Source organism: Chiloscyllium plagiosum, chromosome 19, assembly GCF_004010195.1.
Source record: "Chiloscyllium plagiosum isolate BGI_BamShark_2017 chromosome 19, ASM401019v2, whole genome shotgun sequence".
Classification (NCBI taxonomy): domain Eukaryota; kingdom Metazoa; phylum Chordata; class Chondrichthyes; order Orectolobiformes; family Hemiscylliidae; genus Chiloscyllium; species Chiloscyllium plagiosum.
In genome coordinates this window covers 8,909,089-8,931,469 of record NC_057728.1, presented here as the reverse complement: position 1 = coordinate 8,931,469, position 22,381 = coordinate 8,909,089, and the positions used below count along the sequence as shown (strand labels likewise).

The following is a 22,381-nucleotide window of genomic DNA, read 5'->3' as shown; positions in this document are numbered from 1 at the left end:
TCGATGCTGTCAAGCTTTTCCTGGTCAGAATGAATAGAACAAGGGGATCGATAGAATCAGGGTAAGAGGATAGCTATTACAGACCTAGAAATTTCTTCCTTCAGACTGCTCTGAAATTTGAGAATTCTCAACCCCACAAGCTGTGAATGTTCAGTGAGTGAATATAATCAAGGCTGAGAGAGATTTTCTTTCACTTAAAGGAATCAAAAGACTTTGGGATCATGACAAAAATTAAGTTGAAATTGATGATTAGCTGTGATCGTATGAATTGTGGAGCAAGCTGGAAGGAGCCTGTTCTCTACTCCAGCTCTTGCTATTTTGGTGCGGTTGATGGCTGAGTTTTCAGCTAATGGTGTGACTGAGAATGTCCCTCTCTCTAGTTCATTGCAACGACTCTCAAAGCTTCTTAACATTAACCAAGCATCTGGTTACATCTCTTGAACTTTGCACAATGCGTAGCATATGTTTTGTAATTTCCTTTATAAAACACCTTTGAATGTTTTCTCCATTAGTGGCCATTAGTTGTTGTTGCTATGTCCTCCATTATTGCATTTGGCAGTGTAATATTCCACATGAGTGAAATTGTTAATGGGTGTAGGGGTCTTACTTCTGATCTATTAGTTAATGCTGAAAATCTCCTCAGGCATTAGCTCAGCTTATTAGTGTAATAAGGATTGGTGCAAACATTTGAAGCTGTCTTTAACAAAAAAAAAGTGCCAGAGTGCTGACTGAAATACAGCTGCTGTTGGGAAAGTGGATTTGGAGTGCTACAGAACACAGTGATGCAGGAAGCCCTCAAAATTCCAATGGAAATATGGTATCAAACATCTCTTTTACATCAGGGATTACGCAAGATTGGCATCGAACTCAGTGGGCTGGAAATCATACCATCTTCCACCCAAAATCAGAGGGATCGTGGCTAAAGCCAAGACAGTGCCACTCGCCACCACCTGAGTGCCTCAAGGTGGCTGCCAGTCACATGATCGCTGCCCACCTAATGCAAATGAGAAGTGAGCTCTCACCTGACATCAATTCTTGATGCTGTCGATGTCTCTGTTAATCTTGGAGGGAAACTGTAAGGGGTGGAAAAGGATGTGGTGGGCCTGAGGGCATTGATGACATGTCTCCTGCAGTTAATTTGGTGGCGTGTGCAGAGTAATTATCTGTCCAGCAAATATGGATCCTCAATGTCAAGTGAAGGAAATATCACCTTTGGTCTTTCTTCATTGCCTCTGACTAGTAAATGGCTTCTACACCCAGTTGCAGCCTTGTTACAACTCCCTCTGCTTCATCCTCATGGGAATCGAGAGGAAACCCCGCCAGAAACCAAGATAGAAGTGCTGAGCTTGCAATGGGGGGATGTTCTGATCCACGTAAGGTCCCCATGACGAGACAAATACAGCCTCCACTCCCTGAATGGCCCCTTTCTTCCTCCATCAAACCACTCATCTAGCACACCCACTAACATCACCGTGGGATGGGAAGAAGTAGCAGTTTGAATTCAATTGTGGGCAGTAGTCTGGTTTAAAACCAAGATTGTAGATGGGGTGCTTTCAAATAGAACAGCAGGCGTTGCAAGGCCATATTCCGGGTGATACAACAGATTGGGTTGGCAAACTCAGCGCTCTGACAGATTACATCCTAATTCAAAACAGCTGAGAATAAATCACAAAGTTGCAGCTGCAGCAACAAAAGAGATCAAGTTACTATAATTCCAAATGAGCCATTGGACTAACGGGATATAATGTGTCATCTGTTATGACAAACCCTAGGAATTGATGAGATCAGTTTGATTCAGGGGGAATTTGTAAAGCCAACTCATTTAAAAACATACTCCAGGGCCCTCCTATCGCACAGTGGTAGTGAACCCACCCCTGGACCTAGAGGATTAGGTTCAAGTCATACCTGCTCCAGAGGTGTGTAATAACATCTCTGAACAGGCGGATTAGAAAATAGATTAAATTATAAAAGAAGTACAAAAAAAAACCTAAAAACAATTAAAGGGCCTTTTTCTACAGTCAAACAGCATGGAAATAAACCCTCCAGTCCAACCAGTCCATGTCAACCATGTTCCCAAACTGAACTAGTCCCACTTGCCTGCACTTTGCCCATATCCCTCCAAATCAGTCCAGTTCATGAATTTATCCAAACGTTGTAACCGTACCTGCAAACAGCACTTTCTCTGTGGCACCATGGTGGCGGCCTGGGTTCAAGTCCCACCTGCTCCATACCAACTCTGAACAGGTCGATACAAATACTTAGCAACACACTCTTTTCACATTGCATGGCACCCCACCAAACACCCCACTTTCCCCTTCACTGATAGCCATTGACTCAGGCCCTGAAACTGTGGAGTGTTGATCGAGGGACAAGATGCCAATCCTTGGGACTCAGGGTGGAGTCACAATTTCAGGGCTCCCGTGTTCCCTGCTGGATTCGATCCCCTAAATCAGAGGAGGGGGAGATCAGCTGGTTAACAGATTGCTCCTGGGGGATACACTGCATTATCAAGAGAGTGTGGGGAGATTGGCGGCATTCAAAAAAAGGGAGATCTGACTAAATCAGAAAGGTCAATAGACAGACAAGTCAAAGATATGAAAGAAATGCAGACTAGAGTATCAGGTTATCTGGACTGATGTGCTAAGATCAAAGACTGTAATGTGAATTCCAAGATTTTGCATCTTCCTTTTTGTAGAAATTCGTAGAGATTTATGGATAATGTCAAAGACATCGGATCCCTGAAAAAATGCGAGGTGATAATTGTTTGGCACTGCAAGTTGTGAAAAAAAAAGAGGCAAAACTTTCACTTTGCAAAATCGATAAATCTCACTAAGAACTGAAATTTACATAGGTTGGAATCTATTTTGCACAAGCTTAATTAAATGCATTGTAAATATCTTTGGATAGAACTAATATTATTACCATTCTTTTCCAGTCGCATTGCCTACACAAGACTTCGGCCATTATATGCAGAGACAACATTAACTTAAAAGCACCACACAGAACTGGTAAGGCACTCCTTCAAGATGTTGGGACAGAGATACAATTGAGTCTGGCAAGATATATATTTCACCTCGTAATGTATGCACTGCCAGAGTGGGAGCTGAACGGACAACACCAGATCCAAAAAGATGATGGGATTAGCCAAAGAAGACCTGTCATAGAGGATGATCATCAAGAGCTGGTCTACAGCAGAAGAGATTCTGATTGACAGAGACTGGTCTTACTACCCATTGTCCCATTAGGAACCCAAGTCTAAGCCCTCCAAAGCCCAGCCTCATTGAGTTCAAGATTGCTTTGAAAGGACTATTGAACTTTCATTCTCACTTAACAGAAATTTGGGACACAATTGTTTGTTTTTTTCTCAAAGAATCCTACTCAACTTTTTTGGATCAGGAAAAGTGACAATTACCCCTCCAAGCATGACACAGTCAATCTTCCAAACTACAAGTCCAATACTAATTCAATTCAAACTCGAAATTAGTCTGAACAGATCATGGCTAATCATCAATTTCAACTTAATTTTTGTGCACAATATGACTGGAGATCTGAGCAGACCCTAACAATGCACCTCAAAAGAACACAAAAAGTTTCAAATCACTTTCATTTCTACAGACCCAGAAAACAAAAACAAAAATTTGTAAATACAAAACAAATTAATAAGAGTCATAAGTGGTCCATCGCTGCATGGTTGCATCAACGAAACTGAGATAAGATTTTTGGTGATGGTTCAGATTTTCTTGTTTGCTACATTGTTTTGTCACTCGATATGGAGCAAGTATTTAGATATCCAAGCATAACTGTTAGTGGATATTCAAAGCTTGATCTCCATTGGCTAAATGCTATGTCATACGAACACATTCCCATCCATCATGACACACATTTAGTTCAAAAGCTGCACATTAACCCAAGTAAAAGAAATGATCATCATTGTACATTTATAGAACGCCTTTTGACAAATAATATGTCCCTATTTATTGCGGCATTAATAATTTTGTTCTTCACTGATCCACATAATGAATATTAGCTGGCTAACGATTTAGTCAGAGGTAGGTATTTGGGAGTGTCTTAAAGGAGGAGCAAGAAATTTCATGAGGGAATTCCAGTTTAAGGCTGAGGTACACACCTGTCAATGGTGGGACAAAGAATATCTGGAATGTACAAATCACAGTCAGCAGATGAACTTATTTCGTTGAAAGCTACTACTCAGAATTAAGCAACTCCAAAATGGCCCCTCATCGATGTTTAAGAATTCTGAACAAGCTACCTTCAGATACACTATACCGCGGTGCCAACTTCCCAAATGACTCTCATCCAGTAATCTTCGCCTACTCGTCAGTTTGAAGGAAGACCCTCCATACGCAGCAATCCCAACATTTGTTGGAGACAGAGGGTCACCCCCCACATTTATCACAAGATTTATGCAGAGTTAATCTCTGTTCCTTTTGAGTGGTGCAGAATGGTCAAGGGGAAGAACAAACAGTGAAGAAATTATTTGATGGCGTTTTTCAAGTCCTGGATTCCATCTGGAAGCTCACAAGATAGAAGCTCAGTGTCAACAGGCAAAGTGAAGCCTGGTCTCAGGAGATCTCAGATATGACAGCATAGCACTCCATAATCTCTGGCAACAAGAGCTGAGAAAGAGTACAGACAGACAGAGGAATTCACCCTGCACCTCCTGTTATCTGCTTGGAGTCCTAGACTGACACAACTGATTAGCTGTAGAGCAATACAGAAGGCAGGAGAGATGAGAAGACAAATAAATGCAAATCATCAACATGCCCTATACAAAAAACACTTAAAGAGCTTACAAAAAGGGATTAACAAAAGAAAATCACTGAAGTGGCCATGGAATTCAGCAGTTGGATGGAGTGAAAAACCCAAATTCAATGCAAATGCAGCAACATGTCTCAGCAAAATTATTCAGATTATATGATACAAGTTTAAAAAGGAGAAGCAGTGGAGATTGGTTTATTCAGTAATAACTGCCTGTTCCAAGTAGCTCTATTCCTGATGAAGGGCTTTTGCCTGAAATGTCGATTTTCCTGCTCCTCAGATGCTGTCTGACCTGCTGTGCTTTTCCAGCACCACTGTAATCTAGACTCTGCTGTCCTTGTTTTTACCCTGTTCCAAGTAGTCAGCTGTGCTCAGAGCCATGGATGCTTCTGTAATGCAGATTTCGGAATATTGCATGTTGCATGATGCACAATACCACTCAGAGAACAGCAGGTTTGATTTATTGATAAAGTAAGTGCGATGACATACGAGTGGTTTGACATTCAATGGTTACTTGGCTGTGGTCAATATGGTATTTAGCAACTGGGGACTGGTATTCAACAAAACAGGACTGGTAGAATGAGCCAACATCAGCTAAGGCTGTTGAAGACGCCTAATTCTGTTCATATCATGTAGCAGTATCTTCTCATCTGTCCAGCTTATAACGATGCTAGGACTAGATTTCATGTCTGATGTGAAATTCAGTCAACATACAGCATTCCCATTTCTGAAGCCTCAGCCCTAGCAACTATCAGCTACTCCCGAAACTGTGCAAGAACATCTGGTATCAGGAATCTAACTAGTTTCACATGCTTTCTGAGAAATGCATGGATCTTTGAAGTGTGATACATGGCATGTGAATTTTTTTTTCCCCAGCCAATAATTCCAACAGTAAAATTCCATCAACTATAAATCACCTCAGTGTCTTCTCAGCTCGAACCTTCTTTCTCTGGGGAATATTATGCCTCAGGGTTTCTCAGCAGAAAACAAACTATGTTCATTTGACAAACCATTTGCACCTTCCTCTTTCTGTTCCAAGTGAATTTGGCAAAACAATGTCCCTTGCTCATGGTCAATGGGAACCAATACTGGATGGATAACCTACCATATGGACCGGAGTGATTCAAGGTGATGACCCACCACCACTTTCTACAGGGCAATTAGGGAGTAAATGGGAGTAAGTGCTGGATTAACCAGCATCACCCACATTCCATAATAAGAGTTTTTGTTTGAAAACTGGCACCGGGGTCCTCACTAACATAAACTAAGACTGAAGCAGAATGATCCACGTTGGATTCATGGCTGTTTGGCTGTAACTTGGCATGGATATCCTTCATTGAAGTAACATCAGGGAAATGTTTGTGTTACTGGACCAGTAAACCAGGAAACACGGCTTCAAATCCCATGACAGCAGTTTGGGTTTTAAAACAAAAATAATTTAAAAAAATTGTTGGTGCACTACAAATCATCATGAAGCCATCAATTATTTTGTGAAAACGAACTGGACCTCCATTGGAGAAAATGTGTCATTTTATGTCATCCAGATCACATGTCATTGACTTTTATTTCAGTTCTTGACACGGCCAGGTGAATAAAGTCTGGACAGTGAGGTGGACATTGGTGTTGATAACCACATCCCAAAAGAATCTCTGTTTTCAAACTTCCTGATCATTCAGAGTTGAAAAACGATTGCACTGTACACTGCTGCCAGGCCTTGACCACACCAAATGACTCAAACTGTCCCGTTCGCCTTAGAGTCTAAACATGTTCATCTGAAAAATGTTTCTTGGCAGAAGGACATGAGATTCCTTTGGCTGCTCTCTCTGCAGAGACGCTAAATCATCGAGACAAATGGGTTTACACCCGGACAAAAGGAGGGGCCAAGGAATGTCATACAGAGGTGCTAAGTGGTTGTCCGCTGATAGCGGCGACAGTAGCTGCTGTCATTCGGTATTATGGAAAGTTAAAGCAGTAATCCTGCAGCAGCTACACAAGATAAGGGAGAATGCAAATGAAAGGTAAACACAAGAAAACTGGATTCGGGGAAGTGGGTGTGGGGAACTCACTTAATGGAATTTAGAGTTTAAATGTTAGTCAAACAATACAAGAAAGTATTGTTGCTGGGCATAGAATTTATGTTAAGCTTTACCATTTTTACTCAAATCAAAACAAGCACTCAGATTGCTCAAACAGAGCCGATCATATGCACTTTTATCTGCTCAAAATAGAGTGCAGTCAACAGATGTGGACAACTTCAGAGCGAAGACAAAATGTTTTTCACTCTGCACTTCTTTGGCAAGCCTTCCAACTCCATACATAGTTTCCAGACTCTACACTCTTTTGACTTTGGCATCTGGGGTGCAGTAATTATTTACATGCACTTGGTCAAGGAACAAAATCTGAAGGGCCTCAAGCAGAGTGTGTGTCATATAGCAGCCATGACAGTCAGTACAGTAACTAACAGGCCTTCAGATAACGAGCCATTAGAGTCAAATCCAGGTCAGGTCACACTTTACTTGTTTACAAAGAGACATTGACACAACCCTAGCATCCATTTTATCGCTTCAATAAAGAAAATAACTGCATTACTGCCCAGCACCTGGCTACTGATGTAATGTTTCTTGAACTGTAATACAGATGGTGTCAAGCAACGATGTTACCTTTCACCTAAGGAGTACACTGTGCAATCACAGAACACACTTTTATGCGGCTCCGTTGTCCTCAGTTTTAATGGATGCATTAACTCATTTAGTTCAAGAGGGTTAAAGCCTCCAGTAAAATAGCAGGCAAATATACCAGGCCTTCACGCACTCATACCGGTTCAGAATAATTTTAAAGACACTGCTGGTTACGTGGTCACATATCAAACCACAGTGATGCTGTGAGAATATCAGAAATAGCTGAAAACCTATAAAGAAATGCTTGTCAAAAAAATATTCAAGAGCCAGAGGAAGTGGTGGAGGCTGATACAATTGCAACATTTAAAAGACATTTGGATGGGTATTTGAATAGGAAGGATTTGGAGGGATATGGACCGGGTGCTGGCAGATGGAACTAGATTGGGTTGGGATATCTGGTCGGCATGGACGGGTTGGACTGAAGGATCTATTTCCATGCTATACATCTCTATGACTCTATTCCAATCCAGCAAGTAATACTTTCTGGAAACCATTGCTACAATTGTTAAAGCCATTGTAAAAGGTCATTTTTCTGGATGACTAAGTATGAATCTGTGAAGTAGCAAGGTCAAGGGAGAAGCAGATTGCACAAATCAAAGACAATTATTGATCTTGCCTTGGAATAAATCAACTTTGCAGCTTGATTTGTTGCATTCTTGCTATTGTAGAAGTCTAGCAATGATTTGTGCCCATTGGTAAACTATAAGCCAACTCATCTGATATGAACAGGCTGGATTTAACACTGCCATAACACAGAATCAGAGAAACCTTAGTGTGGAAACAGGCCATTCAGTCCATCGAGTCCATACCTACCCAGACCAATTCCATCCCTGTAATTCTCATTTCGCAAAGCTAATCCCCCGAGCCTGCACATCCCTGGACACAATAGGCAATTTAGCATGGCCAATCCATCTAACTTGCACATCTTTGAACTATGGGAGAAATGTGCATTTCTTGGTCAGTGGGAAAGTGAGGTCCCAAGGGACGTGGTAAGAACCAATCATCAAGTTGATGATGGAGAAGTGATTTATGACTTTGTCCCTGGGAAGTCTGAGTCGCTCCCCATGTATCCTCTTATTATTCTTGCTAAGGACACAATCTCTCTCTCTCACACACACGCACGCACACAGGAAATGAATAAAATACTTATTCATCTCGAGTGGTATTGTTTGTGAGAAATGAAAGCTCTTCAATATGAAGTGAATCTCCTTTTGGCAAGAACATTGGATGTTCAAGACAAGACAGTTGATATGTAAGAACTGACCTGTCCAATCTCCTTCCTTCAACCTCACCATTTGTTGGCAAACTTCAAAATCCCTCATCAAACCCCTCCCACTCATCCTTCAAGAATCTCCTTGAAACCTATTTGGGACTCAAATCGTCATTAGCTCGATACGTTTTCACTTCAGAGCCCCACGGACATATTGTGTTGGAAATTGGCAATTTGACCCACCGGGTCCACACTGCCCCTCCAAAGAGCATCCCACCCAGACCCACGCCCTACCCTATCCTTGTAACCCTGCATTTCCCATAGTTAATCCACCTAACCTGCACACCTCTGGACACTATGTGCAATTTAGCATGGCTGATCCAACCAACTTGCACATCTTTGGACTATAGGAGGAAACTGGAGCACCCAGAGGAAACCCATGCAGACCTGGGGAGAATGTACAAACTTCACACAGACAGCCAGTCACAGCTGGAATTGAATCCAGGCCCCTGGCGCTGAGAGGCAACATTGTTAATCACTGAGCCACTATGCTGCCCGTGGTATGTGTGTTTTATTTCTACATTACAGGGAGAAATTGAGGACTGCAGATGCTGGAGATCAGAGTCGAGAGTGTGGTGCTGAAAAAGCACAGCTGGTCAGGCAGCATCCAAGGAGCAGAAGAATTGACGTTGAGCATAAGCCCTTCATCAGGAGATTGAGTGGCTGTACTTTTCCAGCACTGCATTCTTCGACATATATACGTTACACACCAACACAAAACAGAGTGACAGGGGCATCAGGAATTTTGTCAAGTGGTCAGTCATTTGATAGGATTAATAGTGAAAATTTGGAGAGTGCAGAATATTTGGAGAATAGGCAAGAGTACTGAAGAGTCAGTAAGTGCGATAGTGGAATGAAGGGTTAGGAATGTTCATGGATTTGGAATCAAGAGTATTTCAGAATGGGGTGGTGAGCATTTGTTTGGGGACCAAGGCAAGTACTCATTTGGAACTTGAGAGCAAATTTACAAAGAGGAGCGAGTTAAATACAATCAAGGTAGGAGGGTAAATAGCAGTGCAGGGGAATGGGAACAATTGGCACAGGAAAATAACAGGTCAAAACACCTTTGATCAAAAAAACTTCCTTACAAATTGGAGCACAGCGACAATACAGGTATGATTACTTGATTTCTTTTACACTTATCGCTAACAAAACACACAATGGCATCCCACACTGGAGAAACTTTTAAAAATTCAGTTTGTTCATTTTGCAAAATGAAGAATTGCTTAACGACAAGAAGTTGTTCTGCCTGGCTACTTTTCCAAGTTAATGCTGTCAATCCAAACTACGACATTCTCCACTGTTCAATGTGAATATTTGCCGAACAGTTCATTCTGGGACTTGACTTCACCTGGGTACAGTTCCAAAGAAAACTCAAAATTCTTTCCATATCACAACCACTATCCGACATATTCTCCCCGTTCGCAGGCAACCCACTTCCACACTGCTGAACAATTGGAAATTTTCATAGCTTATGCCATTTCCCCGAAATCAACGGAGTGCAGGGTGCTGGGTCAAAAACACCCACTTTAAATCCTGGCTTTTGATATAAATTAAGTTCTTCATAGATTCAACATTAAAAAGAATGACCCAAATATGTGTAAGTAAAATTTATAACAGTTAAGGCTAATTACCCTATCTTCAAAAAAAAACTTATTTTACTCCGTACTCTCCATGCTATGAGCATAAAAAGAGCGGAAAGAATAAAATATTTGAAACACATGTTTAGCTCTTAGTTTGGCTATTTTTTGTGGAATTACTGATTGATTCTCCAGACCTTGAGTGAGGATTGATTGCTTTTACAAGTCTTTGGCAGTTATGCATTTGTCAGCTTCTGTTACTCGGCCGGTTTTTTATTCTTTAAATTGCAGTAGGAAGGGTATGCAAGTTTTTGCCGTGTTAGGAACATGACATTTCAACCTCTGCAGAAGTATTACTCCCAGATTTTCAGACAATGTTTGTCATATCTGACAAGAAATGCACATCATCAGACTACTTTAAAAGAGACGGACAGACAGACAGAGAGAGAGATCGAGACACACAGAGACTGTGTGTGTGTGTGTGTGTGTATGTGTGTGTGTGTGTGTGTGTGTGTGTGTAAGAGAAAGTGAGAGAAACACAGACAAAGAAAGAGACAGAGAGAGATTTGACAATAATATTTTTCTCGTGTCAATCAGTAGCTGTTTAACAAGTAGTCAATTTACTTTTTAACATCAGTAAATACTAAAATGGTTTGAACATCCTTTTCCCTGCAACCTCTAGAAGCATCAATGCCTTGTTGAGACACAGTTCAAGGCTTATGCTCCAAATGGTGCAAACCAGGCGTGAACCTGGTGACCATTAACGAGCCATTTCGCTGTGAAAGCATCCCATCCGTACCTAAACATAGCCTTGCCTGACATCACAACTCACACAGCATAGCACAAATGTCTGAACAATTAGCAGGATTAGTGGGTCCGACAGAGTTTCAATTCGCATACCAGGAGCCCCTTTTTCCAACCATTCCTGGCTCGGACTGAGGACTGACTCAGTCTTGTTCAGGCTGTCACTGGATAAGCTGGTGACGAGCCATGCTGGTGAGGTTATGGACATGGGGAACAGGCCTGGTGGAAGCTTGTATTGATATCAACCCCACCAGCCCATATTGGCAAAAGCTCCCATAACTCCTGAAAACTAGTGGTGACATTCCAACCATAAATTATGTTGCGAGATTCCTCCAATTTCTTACACTGGCGGAGTAATGCCTGCCTTGGAATCAGAACAATCAGAATTCAGTTCAGATCACTTCCAGTCGTCAGAGATTCTCAAATACATGTACACCGGTTCAATTTCATTGGAAAAAAATCTGAGGATTTTCCAACACAGTGTAATTCATAATGCAACTCACATCTGGGGTTAACCACTCTTCAAGGAAAATTATAATTAGAATCAAATAAGGATTATGTGTACAGTGTTTTCTATATTAGACAGATGACAGCACCTTCCCACAAATTCAAATTTATCTCCCGTACAATGCTTACAAAGAAAAGACTATTTCTTGTTGAAATACCAACAAGTCTATTATTCTTGTTGATACATTCTGTATCTTTGGCATCAGGTGTGACAGAATGGGATGAAAATGAAATCCTATAACTTTGGAATGTGTTGAGCAAATATGTTGATTTGAATGGTCAGTTCCTGTTCTATAAATTCTGTACAGTAATTATTGAAGTAATTCAGCTTCATGTATGTCATGTAGTGCCAATTATAGCTCTTGTCCCGCTTTTAATGTTCAGTACTTAACCCTCCCTCTGACTACACAAAAGTACAAAATAGCAGTCCTTCAAGCCTGTCAATATTCTCATGGCTGATGTAGACCCTAACTCAACCCTTTATCTCTTAACTCATTCAGGATGCAAAAATATACCATTATTCACACATTCAACATCCATTCACCTCTGCAGAAAGGAAAATGAGTGGAGGGACGACACCACAGTGGGTAAAAGTCATTAGAAATGTTTGTTCTGCTCCCCTCTCTGAGCCACTATTGGCATAGACTAACTGGGCTGAAATAGCTTGTTTCCTTGAGCCAATCTCCATGTAACTCTTGGGCAAAAAGATGGATAATCCGTTCCCAGAGGCACTGACAGGTGAAGCTGGCCACAACGGTAGTGGAATTGGTGATGAAGGTCAAGATTAGAGTGATGCTACCTGACATGCTGTGCTTTTCCAGCACCACTCTAATCTTGACTCTGATCTCCAGTTTCTGCATCCTCACCTTAGCCGTATTGGTGATGAAACCCGCTCATCCTTGCCCACACTTGCTTGGTGGTGCCCTCTTGTGGCTCACCACAGTTGAGAAGACTCAAAACCTCGCTGAGACATCGTGGAACTCAGCGGAGTCACATCAACGACAACAGCTCACTACCAAAGCGAGATTAGTATGCTCCCTTGTCTTCTCCTGAAGGTACAGGCATGCCCCAAGTGAAGTTACCACATGAAAGTCTGGCAAATGCTACTAATGCTGAGAATTAGACTCAATCATGTTTTTACTCTACACATTACTTGTGGCTCAGTATTGCACCCTGTAGGGTCTTTAAGCACAGGGCCATTGGATAGCATCCTTAAATAGATTAAAAAGAAAGGTAGTGACTCATTTTACACCCAACAGCTCTGAGCCCAACAGAACCAAAGGCTTGACATCAACTATCTGGTGCTAAACAATCAGCCTGCTCCATAGATGCAACCAACAGAAGCTGCATGTATGAGCAATGATGGGGTAAAGTCGAAGGGGATTGAAATTAATAGTAGCTCAACTCTTTGCAGCCGGCATTAGGGGTCACAGCTGGCCAGCAGCTGCAAGACTGAAAATTCCACTAACAAAACACAACAAGCTAGACCCTTCACCATCTCCAAGGGGGAATTCCTTCTGGGAATACAGCTGAGCTCCTGCTTCCTGCCAGCATAAGAACACAACATCTCCTTAATACATTGCGGAGCACTGATTCTGTCAAGTATTTGTACAGTTATGTTGGAATTTTTTCCACCCATAACTTCCGAGTACCATTTCTCATTAGCTGCCTCTGTGCTTCAAGCAGACTTCTGCAGGAACACGGCAATGAGTTTGAAAGAAGCTGCTGTTGGATCAACAGTGGATCAACAGTGTACAGGCGACAATCAGAGTAAAATTGGATTCAGATAGTTTTCAGTTCATACTTCATTGTAGGAAGTCCATAATCTAGGCAGAAAGTCCTGTTTAATCAAGGTTGTTCCACACTACAAACTCCAGAAGCTCACTGAAATAGGGAATAAACAGAGTTCTGACTCAGTATCTTGGTTTGAAGGAATTATTTCTGTTCTTTAGCTTCCGCCTCACCTAATGTTATTCTTAATGTGCGTTATTACACTGGTGTCCAAGACCAACATTGACAGAAACACATAGCTATATTGATAGTTTGAGTAAATGGACAGCAACAATGTGGGAGCCAAATCTGTTCTAATTTATGTGCAATTCTGATGAAGGCTTTGGTTAATCTGCCAATGTCAAAACCAGAAAGGAATATTCTCCTACTCGCCTCACATTCTAACAAGTCAAACTTCAGAAAGAAAATAATGGCAACAGCCTCTCCCCACCTCAGCACTTCCACTTATTCTGACATGCAGTATATTTATCACAAGGGTAACATCCAGAACTAATCCAAACAGAGCAGCCTTTCATGTCAGTAGCCTAGCAACACCAGATGGATGGTTTATGATGACATCATTATTTTAGCAGTGGTGAATGGCCAATGGTGACATCACATCTATTAATCACAAGAATTATGAATCATGGCAAATTCAAAAAAGGCAGCCATTCAAATCAACGGCTGAGTGACTTGGAATGGCTTCTTAGAGTAGTGTCAGCTAAGCAAGAAGTCTCATCATGGTCTGCTGCTTGCCCACCCAGTGAATTCCCCCATCATGCACCCCTTCCCCACATCGTCCATCTTCCTGTAGATCTCCCAGTCAGGAAAATTACATCTTTATCAAAACAATACAATGTACCGTATCAGCAGGTTTATAAAGGCCCCAAAGTACATATATTAGCTAATGCCGAGGTTTAAAAGAAAGAGAAGCATGTACATAATTCTCCTTCAAACTAAGTTTATTTTTGTCTCTAAGTGGCAAGGTCTATACAGTACAAGGGGAGAGAGGAACTATACCCAACAAATGAAAATATTCGGGAATTTCTTCACCAAACTTCAAGCGTGGATATTTTCTTCCAGACACGTATCCACAAAGGCTGCACTTGCTGACATCAAGCAGCATGGTGGTATCTTAGAAATACTGTTACAAATCCCAATAACAATACTATGTTAATGAGACATATCTCAACGTCACAGAAATAAACTGTCCAATTAAGTATAATTTGAATTTGGAATTTACAGAATCAGCTTAACATTGGGCACATTCAAAATAATCAACAGGACATCAGTCACAAAAAACCATTTTGATGCAAACTGAATAAACGGGTATGTTGTGATACCAGGAATGACACAGACAAAGTAAGAAGCAAAGCACAACTTTTCACGGTTAATAACAGCCTTAATATTGTGTTCATATAAGCACTGCAAGGGTGGCAAACAGATCCTTACATTAAAAGAAAACGTGTGATCTAAATCCTCTCTACCTAGTCAAACAGAGTTCTGCACGATACACGTCATCATAAGTCATCATTGTAAGTAATCTGATGAGACAAGTAAGCCAACCAACTCTGGCATGTGCAACACAAGATTTCCCCCCACAAAATATAGGGACAGTGAGCTTCACTCAGGACCACAGCTACACCATCCCCAGGTAATTCAAAGCTGCTCAAGGTCTCTACAGAAGCAGCAAAGAGAGGGAAAAAACAATCTTTCACACACATTTGGTAAAATGCATACCAATTCAACGCAAGCATTTCTACATTTCCTTTAGCAAATGGAGTAGTAATGGTTAAGAAGAGTCAAGTGAGGATGATGCAAACCACATACAGAGCAAGATGATGTCCTGGGAGCGCAATTTGACAAAAAGGTCCCAGAGGCAATCAAAATGCTTTTGAGGAATAACAAATTGCCTACTGCAACAAAACACTGTGAAATGGCTGTTCAAATAAAAATAAATTGCTTTGGACTGGTCTAACCTCAGGGCCACAACAGTCACACCATCCCCATCACCATCCAACCAAGAGAACTGCTATCCCAACCTTACTGAAGCCTGGCTCTCACCTGGCATTCACAAGCAGTGTTATGCAATGGCAATTGGCAATGTGAAAAAGCAATTCAATTCTGATGTTGCCACAGCCGCTGCACAGCCTCCCCTTTTCCCCAAACCACAGGGGGCATTGATGCCAATGGCAGAAATCCTGCTTGAAATCAGGGAACTGGGCAGAGGGCAGGCAACAAAGCTGCAGTCTCTCCTGGTTTGCATCACCATTACTCGCTGGAATCGCGCCAATTAGACAAAATCTCAACCGAACAAATCTTTACTACGGCTTCACTCAAATTCTAAAGTGTTGTGTACGTCCAGCTCAAGAGAGATGACATGGAAGCACACTGTCTCCTTTAGAGGAAAAATGGAATGCATTCAGCCATGAAAGGGGAAGAGCAGGCATTGATTCATGTCACCACACCTCCTCCTGCCTTACCTCAATGATCCTGTCATGAACTTCCAGTCCATCTGCTCTGTCAGCAGGCCCTTTCTCCATAACTTTGGAAACATAAATTCCTTCACTTGGAGAATCTTCCTCACTTTCCTATAAAGCAAGACAGAAAGAAATTCAGCGTGGGTTTGGGAATAAGGCAACTCCCAAGCAGAACAAATTACATTATTGCCTTGGTATCTGGGTTAGAAAGGGAAGTGGGGAGGTGGCTCAGTTAAAACTTTAGAATTCCAGGGTACCATTAAAGCTTGCTCTGCAGGATTCAGTCACTAATTTTAACATGAAAATTCCCTTATTGGGTTATTTTAGACGGGTGGCCACAGTTCAGCAGTAGTCACACCCAGAGCCACAGGTCAGGAGATCAACATTTGTGGGATCTTGCAGCGTGCACAATGATTACCACATTTTCTATAATTGAGAGAGAGAGAGAGAGGCAAGAGAGAGAGACAAGGAGAGAGAAAGAAAGGCAGCATAGACAGAGAGAGAGAGAGAAAGGCAACAGAGAGAGGCAGGGAGAGAAAAGGCAACAGAGAGATCAAGGCAACAGAGAGAGGTGTGTGTGTGTGAGAGAGAGAGAGAGAGAGGGGAGAGAGAGAGAAAGAGACAGAGTGAGTAAGGAGATGGAGAGTTTGTAATTCAATGTTGTGGTTGTGTTCGCCGAGCTAGGAATTTGTGTTGCAGACGTTTCGTCCCCTGTCTAGGTGACATCCTCAGTGCTTGGGAGCCTCCTGTGAACTGTTTCTGTGATGTTTCCTCCAGCATTTATAGTGGTCTGTCCCTGCCGCTTCCGGTTGTCAGTTCCAGCTGTCCGCTGTAGTGGCCGGTATATTGGGGTCCAGGTCGATGTACTTATTTATTGAATCTGTGGATGAGTGCCATGCCGGTAGGAATTCAATTGCTAAGAGGAGTTTTGGGATATCCTGAGATTGTGAAAAGTGTTTCCTAAATAGCTTTTCTATTTCTAGACACCTGGATTTCTAAAATTCTAAACATCTGGGTAATAAAGAACCTGAGAATAGATATGGAATGTCAGCCATGGCTTCATGGATTCAAGACACTTGGCAGCAGAAATCGAAGCTGGTACTGCAAATCAGGACGTCAGTTACTTCCCCTCCCCATATCCTGACCAATACTATTCCTCAAATAATAATCACACAATACAGATTAGCTGCTTATATTGTCATATCACTGTTGGTGGGAGAAAGTTGCTGTGCATCCTACATCACAACAATTGCCACGTTACAAAAGGGCTTAATTGGCTATGTGATTGGGGGCAGCATGTTGTTGCTCTAGGTACTGTATCAATAAGAGTCTTTCGTTTTTGTCTTCAGATTGTCAAAATCCACAAAATTATTATTGAAAATGTATGAATAATTTTTAAGGCTCCATTAAGCCTCTGGCATAATCAACCAGTAAAATGAATTTGCTAACAGTATTTGCTTGTTCCTCACAAGAATAATTACTAATATGTGGTAGCTAGGTCAGGACATTAGAGCCCAATTAATGTGCAGTAATTATTTTTCAGACCTTTTTTTGTGTAGAGCATCCAAGCTGTTCCTAAACTGCAACACATCACATACGAGAACAAAGATGGAAAAGCAGCAGTTTAAAATAGCAAGCTCCTGAAACACACACCCAGCAACTAAAAATAGAGTAAGACATGCCTTCCTTTTCAGTCATGTAGCATTCTAGACCATGCATTTGGCCCAACAAGTCCCCATCGACCCTCTGAAGAGTAACCCACCCAGACCCATTAACCTACCCCTGACTAATGCACCTAACTTACACATCCCTGAATACTATGGGCAATTTAGCTTAGCCAATTCACCTAACCTGCATATTTTTGGATTGTGGGAGGAAACCGGAGCACCCAGAGGAAACCCACACAGACACGGGGAGAATGTGCAAACTCCACACAAACAAACAGTCACCAGAGGCTGCAATTAAACCCAGGTCCCTGGCACTGTGTGGCAGCAGTGCTAACCACTGAGCCACCACACCACCCTTCTCAGATTGCTGTTTTCCAATAGAAGTGGTAAGGCAGGTCCATTCCATAACCCAGATCCCGAATAAAACAAATTCCAATCGTACAGAATTAAATTCTTCACAGTTCACCTTACCAATAGATGAAAACTAAACACAATCAGATTAAATCTATACATAATCAACTCTTCTGATGACACTGAGGAAACTGAGCAAGATGCTCACTCTGGGTCCCATGTCCTCTATTTGCCCTCAGTAATAAAGATTTAATCCAGGGGTGGGGAACCTGTGGCCTTAAGGTCGTATGTGGCCTTCTAGGCCATCGTGTGTGGCCTTTTGAATGAATCCAAATTTTTGATTGAGCTCTCAGAAGATGACATTTTAAAGTCTTTATTTGATGCTAAGAAAGATCCAATTGAAATATGGAAAAATGCAATAGAATACTCATGCCTTCGACAACATACACGAAAAATGCTTTCTTGCTTTTCAACCACTTATTGCTGCGAATCTACATTCTCCCACTTAACCAAAATCAAGACCCCCTTAAGGTCACAAATGACGGATACTATCTAGAGGATCAGCTAAAACTGCAGACCTGCATGCTGCAACCAAATATTCAAATGCTTTCCTACAAAAGGCAGTCACAACAAAATCATAAAAAGGTTAGTTAACTTTAAAATTAACATATTTTTTTCTTTTTTTTAGTTAGTTAGTACATAGTAGTTAGATTTTTGCAAAATAATGTGAACTTTGAAGAATATATAATTGAAGTTTCTTGGATGCGGCCTTATTCGATTACAACTAACATAATGCGGCCTTCCAACATGAAAAGGTTCCCCACCTCTGATTTAGCCCAAGTTTAATTCCCCATGTAGCCGAGACACAGCTCAGGGTGAAGATGTTTGAGGGTAATGCTTTCAGGTAGAGGTCAATAATTTTTCGAATTAACCCACTTCTAAACTGGTTGTTTATTTGAACTTCCACTTGAGTAGTTCTTAATTTTCAGCAATTCATACCTTAAACCCCATCCCCTTTGCTATTTTTGTGGGGAGCTTGTGTCATTGGGGAAAGCTTTGCCAAGGTTGCCAGGGCTGCATCCCCTTCTCAGGTGCCCATGACCAAGTCTAAACTGTAGAACATGAGCCTTAATGCACCCTGTGGAGATTTTATCTTTCCTAATATACCATAGCAACGATCCTCATTCTAGGGACAATGGCTTCTTCTGTCTTCAGTTGGGAGTGGGTTTTGGATCGTGCTCATCATCATTTACTTGGCCCAGAGCAAATGTGTTTATTGATCTATCCATTCACTTGATTAGACGATCACAGTTAAGACCAACATTTCATGGCCATCCCTCAGACCCTTGAGAAAAATGGAAGGTGAGTTGCTATGAAACCCATGAGCAAAGCGTACACCCATAATGCTGTTGAGAGTAAACTTGCAGGGAACATTAAAAATATGTGAAGAGAAAAGGATTAGTAAAGGCAAATGCAGGGTCCTTACAGCCATAGAATACCAAATGTGGAAGCAGGCCATTCAGTCCATCAAGTCCACACCAACACTCCAAAGAACATCCCACCCAGGTCAATCCCCCTTAGCCTATCCCCATAACCCCACATTTCCCATGGCTAATCCACCTAGTTTGCACATGGCTGGACATTATGGGCAACTTAGCATGGCCAATCCAACTGACCTGCTCACCTTTGGGCTGTGGGAAGAAACCGTAGCACGCGGAGGAAACCCATGCAGACACGAGGAGAATGTACACTCAGTCGCTGGGGCTAGAATTGAACCCAGGTCTCTCGCACAGCTAGGCACAAAGAATTTGATACTGTCTTCACGGAAGAGGACAGAAAAATACTCTCCCAGAAATAGGAGGGAACCAAGCGTCTCATGAGAGGGTGAAATTAAAGGGAATAATTAGTAAGAAAATGGCGCTTGGGAAATTAATGAGGTTACAGGCTAACAAATCACCAGGCCCTAATAATCTACATTGCAAAGTACAAAAGGAAGTTGCCCTGAAAATACCAGATGTATTTCCAGACTTGCACAGCCTCTAGAGTAGATTCTACAGATTGGAGAGAGACAAATGTACTCTACTATTTCAACAGGGAGGGAAAGAGAAAAGCAGAGAATTGCAGACCGGTTAGCTTAACATCAGTAGTGAGGAAAAATGCTCATCTATTATAAAAGATGTGACATCAGAACATTTGGAAAATACTAAACAGTATTAGACAAAGCTACCATGAGTTTATGAAAGACAAATCATGCTGACCAAATCTCCTGGAGATTTTTGAGGATGTAACTTGTAGAATAGCTAAGGGAAACTCAGTGGATGTGGTTTTGCAGAAGGCTTTTGATAAGGTTCATCTTCGGAGATTAGTGGGCAAAGTTAAAGCACATGGGTAATATTCATTGAGAATTGGTTTGACAGACAGGGTATTTCAATGAATGGGTATTTGAAGTTCTACCTTTAGGCATGACAAGCAGAAAGGAGATTATTTAATCAATATATATTAGGAAGGGTGAATGTTGGAGATTCCTGGGCGTGCTTGTACTGTCGATAAAAATAGACAGGTAGGTGCATTCAACAATTAGGAAGGCAAGTGATATATTGGCCTTCATTGCAAGAGAACTAGAGCTCAGAAGGAGAGATATCTTACTTTAGTTATACAGGACTGTGATGAGACCACACCTGGTGTGTCACATGCAGTTTGATCTTTGTATCCAAGAGAGAATATACTTGCCATTGAGAGAGTGCAGCAGAAGTTCATTACCTGATGACAAAACTGTCTGGGAGGAGAGACTGGCTTAGTTGGGTGCATTTTCACCAGAATTTAGAACAATGAGATTCAGATTTCAATCTGATTGAAACAAATAGACTTCTAAGAGTTGGATAGACTAGATACAGGGAAGAGGTTCTACCTGATTGGCAAGTTTAGAACCAAGGAACACTGTTTCAGGTTACGGGGTATACAATTTAGGACTGAGATGAGGAAATATTTCTTCACTCAAAAGGTAGTGAATCTCAGCAATTCTCCACCTTAGAGGCTATGGAGGCCAAATCACTGATAACATTCAGGAAAGACGGAGAGATTTTTAGATATTAAAAACATCAAGGGGTGTTGGGAGAAAGCAGAAATATGGCATTGAGATAGGGGACCAGTCAATATGAATCACAGAGCAAGTTCAATAAGGTCAAATGACCTCTTCCTGTGTCCAGTTTTTCTGTCAGGAAAGGAGCTCCACGTTTTTGAGATGATAATGGTTAAGGAATATTGATAGAATTCCAAGGCAGGATGGTGCGGGGCTCAGCGGGACACTCACAAATAGCGAGGTTCCCAATTTCTTACTGCCCTTAACCTTGTAGCCAGCAGAAGTCACAATTTCAGTCAGTACTATCAAAGTCGCAATGGCGTCACTGTGTGCCAATGGTGGAGGAAGTGAATGTTTATGGCTGTGTATCCAGTGCCAATCAAGCAGCTGCTTTGATCTGTACAGTATTGAATTCCAAGAGTTGTTGGAGCTACTCACATCCAAGAAAGAGAATTCCATCACACTCCTGACTTGCACCTCAAAAAGACTCTCGGGCATGCCTTTTGGACTTGGTGTGAATAGGGCCAGTATTCTACTTCCAGACATTACACAAATTATCCATGGCCTTTGGGAAGCTCCAGGCAGGACATGTATTTTGGGTTGTTTATTTAATTTGATCTCTTTTTTTCTCCTGTAGCAAACATTGCTAACAAAGATGAGCCTGTGACAGTCTCCAACCCAAACATTCATGATGCAGCCAACTGTAAACTGGAGCAGTACAAGGTCTGGACACCCAGTCTAGGCATCTACTTGATACCAACCCAGAGTAGCAGATTACCATATTATACCCAAACATTATCTACAGACATGGGCTCAGTTTCTGTAATTATAACGATGACACCCAGCTTTACCAGTCCGTTTCAACCTTTCTTTGACCTTCTCCAATTGACCACGCTGCCTAGCAGACTCTTTGGTCCAACTGGTCCATGCCGACCAGATATCCTAAATTAACTTAGTCTCACTTGCCCACATTTGGCCCATATCCCTCTAAACCTTTCCTATTCATATACCCATCCAGATGCCTTTCAAATGTTATAATTGTACCAGCCTCCACCACTTCCTCTGGCAGCTTATTCCATACACGTACCACCCTCTGTGTGAAAAAGTTGCCCCTCAGGTCTCTTTGAATTCTATCCACTCTCACCTTAAACCTATGCTTTCAAGTTTTGGATTCCTCCACTCTGGGGAAAAGACTTTGGTTATTTCTCCACTTGGAAGAAATCAATCCATCTCATTCTGTTAGCCCACTGTAATTTTCACGCTTAATTTCATCCTCTCTCTGGCAGCTCACTTGGATAAAACCAAAAATAAAAACATAAAGCCAAGTTTTCATCATCGAGCTGTCACTGAGCCCACCCTCCCCTGTATACCATCACATCGGCCCTCACTCAGAGGAAATCAGGTCGAGAAGCAGGACAA

The 22,381-nt window shown here is 41.7% G+C and overlaps 1 protein-coding gene across 2 annotated transcripts in view; it reads right to left on the bottom strand.

Annotated features, from left to right (window-relative positions):
• Positions 1 to 22,381, bottom strand: part of pdzrn4 (PDZ domain containing ring finger 4) — a 478,752-nt gene that overhangs the window by 430,818 nt on the left and 25,553 nt on the right. The window contains exon 3 of one of the 2 annotated variants that reach the window (XM_043709044.1): positions 15,869 to 15,976. The exons of the other annotated variant lie outside the window; for it this stretch is intronic. Coding sequence (XP_043564979.1) covers positions 15,869 to 15,976 — 108 coding nt within the window. The remainder of the gene's footprint in view (positions 1 to 15,868; positions 15,977 to 22,381) is intronic. 2 annotated transcript variants of the gene reach the window in all.